Source organism: Pollicipes pollicipes, unplaced genomic scaffold, assembly GCF_011947565.3.
Source record: "Pollicipes pollicipes isolate AB1234 unplaced genomic scaffold, Ppol_2.1 Scaffold_3087;HRSCAF=3621_pilon_pilon_pilon, whole genome shotgun sequence".
NCBI classification, from domain to species: Eukaryota; Metazoa; Arthropoda; class Thecostraca; order Pollicipedomorpha; family Pollicipedidae; genus Pollicipes; species Pollicipes pollicipes.
In genome coordinates, this window is record NW_023596225.1 from 30239699 (window position 1) to 30242293 (window position 2595).

General features: G+C 60.8%; 1 protein-coding gene across 1 annotated transcript in view; it reads right to left on the bottom strand.

Annotated features, from left to right (window-relative positions):
* The window catches only part of LOC119090027 (protocadherin Fat 3-like), a 7910-nt gene extending 5834 nt beyond the window's left edge, over positions 1-2076 (bottom strand). Inside the window, exon 1 of the mRNA XM_037212824.1 lies at positions 2035-2076. Within this exon, the coding sequence (XP_037068719.1) occupies positions 2035-2076 (42 nt within the window). The remainder of the gene's footprint in view (positions 1-2034) is intronic.
* Between the last annotated feature and the right edge of the window lie 519 nt (positions 2077-2595).

Here is a 2595-nt window from a genome sequence, read left to right on the forward strand (position 1 = left end):
GTGTTGAAACTGGGCCTGCCTCACTCTGGTGATGTATTTTTGGTACACACGGCAAGCTCTGAGCGGTATGCACTCACGGGTCCAAATTATCAGTGGAGACTGCTGTAAGTTTCTGAAAAAACGTGCTGGATACTTTTCACATTCCTGAGCAGATTACGCTCGTCACTTGATTAGTGGGTCGTGGTGGATACACTTATCTGTTGAGATGCCCTCTTTTCCGGATGTAGAGAAACGATTAGTGATGCAAGTAGTTAAGTTCCAATGATATCTAAACGAGATGGACGAGATAAATACACGGTTACTGTTCATTCTACGCTCACATTCCCGACCAGACAACCAACACCACACCTCTGACTTGATCTTGTGTGCTCGGTGGTGGCTGCGTCTCTGATATGAGATTCCATCTGTGTGTATGTAAATTAAGAACGATTGATGTGGCTGGAGGTGACCGCAGTGGCCCTGCCGTCGCTGGGACCCTGCTTGAGCTGCTGCCGTGCAGGGACCGTCTGTGCACGGCCTCTAAATACGCCGCCGCTCACTCGGTGTTCCCAGCCCACCCTCCGACACAGACACACGCCCGTGTCAAGGGCCGGCTCGGCCGCTTGTCGTCCCGTAATATCCCTGCTGTCTGACGGCGCTCTGAACTGCCGACCGCAGACTGACCGGCGCTCCCCTCCCCGGGCTCTGGCTGACCCGCAGAACCGGGTCATGCAGTCACTGGACAGCAGACAGTGGTGATACCTCTCCGAGTCCCCTGACTGACCCAGCAGAGCCGAGGTCATGCAGTCACCGGACAGTGGACAGTGGTACGCCTCTCCGGGCCCCTTGACTGACTCGACAGAACCAGGGTCATGCAGCCACTGGACAGCACGGTGGTGATCCCTCCGAGTCCCTCTGATCCAGCGAACTGGTCATGCAGTCCCCTGGACAGCAGACAGTGCTGCCGTCTTTTCGGGCCCCCTGACTGACCCGGTAGAACCTGGGTCACGCATGCACTCAGTGGGCAGCAGACAGTGGCGACCTCTCTTCTGGACCCCTGAATGGCCCCAGATAGGACAGAAGCACGCAGTGACCGACAGCTGGTGGACTCGGTAGCCACACACGAGAGCCAGCCAGAGTGACTGACGTTTGCACCGCCTGCTGTCGTCCACAGGACAGAAGCCGCACAGCGTCGCCCGCTGCCAGCCACAGCGGGCAGCTTCGGAAGCCGTGCGGTGCCGCGTTTGTGTGGCGCCGTACGTTAGCCGTGACGCACATTGTACGTGTGCCAATCGCCGGAGGACTAGCAAACGTTTTCGGACGTTTCGCAGACAACTTCCATCTCCGCGCTAGGATCTGACATATGGGGATCATCCCGCTCCCAAATAGCAGACAAGCTCCCTGACAGCGATCGTCTCAGCGCTCAAGAGCTGCCAATGAGGCTTGTTTCCAGCTCCAGATATATCTCTGAGGTCATTGAACCAGCCGGAATCGCCCTGGCAGATGCTGTGTTTACCTTCTCGGCACAGGCGCTGTGTCTGCTCTCGGGGTGCAGGCGCTGTGTCTACCTTCTGGGTACAGGCGCTATATCGGTCCGCTGGGTACCGGCGCTGTGTCTATCCGGTGAGCACAGGTTCTATGTCTACCCTTTCGGTACAGGCGCTGTGTCACCTTCTGGTACGAGCGCTCCGTCCGCCCTCGGGGTACAGGTACTGTGTCTACCTTCTGGGCATATGCGCTGTGTCTACCTTTTGGGTACAGGTGCTGTGTCTACACCCTGGGTACAGGCGCTGTATCTGCCTTCTGGGCACGGACGCTCTGTCTCCCCTCTGGGTATAGGTGCTGTGTCTACCCTCTGGGTGCAGACGTGTCTACCCTTCTGGGTACAGGTGCTCTGTCTACCTTCTGGTCACAGGTGCTTTATCTTTCCTTTCCAGGCGCCAAATATGACCGACTATTGCAATGCGGGCACCGATAGCTCTGTTTGGGACGCTCTCCCAGTGCATCCTACTACTCCGCGGTGTAGTATGTGGACATAGCTGGGCCTCGCCTCACGTGGTCCTGGTGACGCGGTGCGGCCGGGCAGGCGGCCGCCATCCTGGCCCCTGCTTCGATCAGCTGACGACGCCGCTCGCACGCGGTCACCCCAGGAGCGGCGCGGCCCGTCCGGTCCGCCGCCCGTGTGGATCGGCCCGGACCGGCGGGCGCCCGGCCCTGTCGGGAGCGAGCCGGCCGGGCCCGTGCGGAGTCGGCCCGGACCGACGGGCGCCTGGCCCGTGTCGGGAGCGGGCCGGCCGGGTCCGTGTGGAGTCGGCCCGGACCGGCGGGCGCCCGGCTCGTGTCGGGAGCGGGGCCGGCCGGTGTCGGGTGTCGGGCTCTGTGTAGGGCGGCGGCGGGCGGGGTGACGGCCGACCCGTCACCTGTCCAGTCCGCCGCAGCTGCCGGGAATGAGCCCTGATAGTGAACCATGTCAGGCCGTCCCCGGGTTTTGGATGTGATGGCGCTTCGCTTCAGCCAAGACCGCACCATATCGGTTAGATGTTCTCAGCCTGCAGATACCGTTGCTTCTGCGTGCCGTTGCTTCCGGGTACAGCTGGCCCATAGAGATGGCCAGAC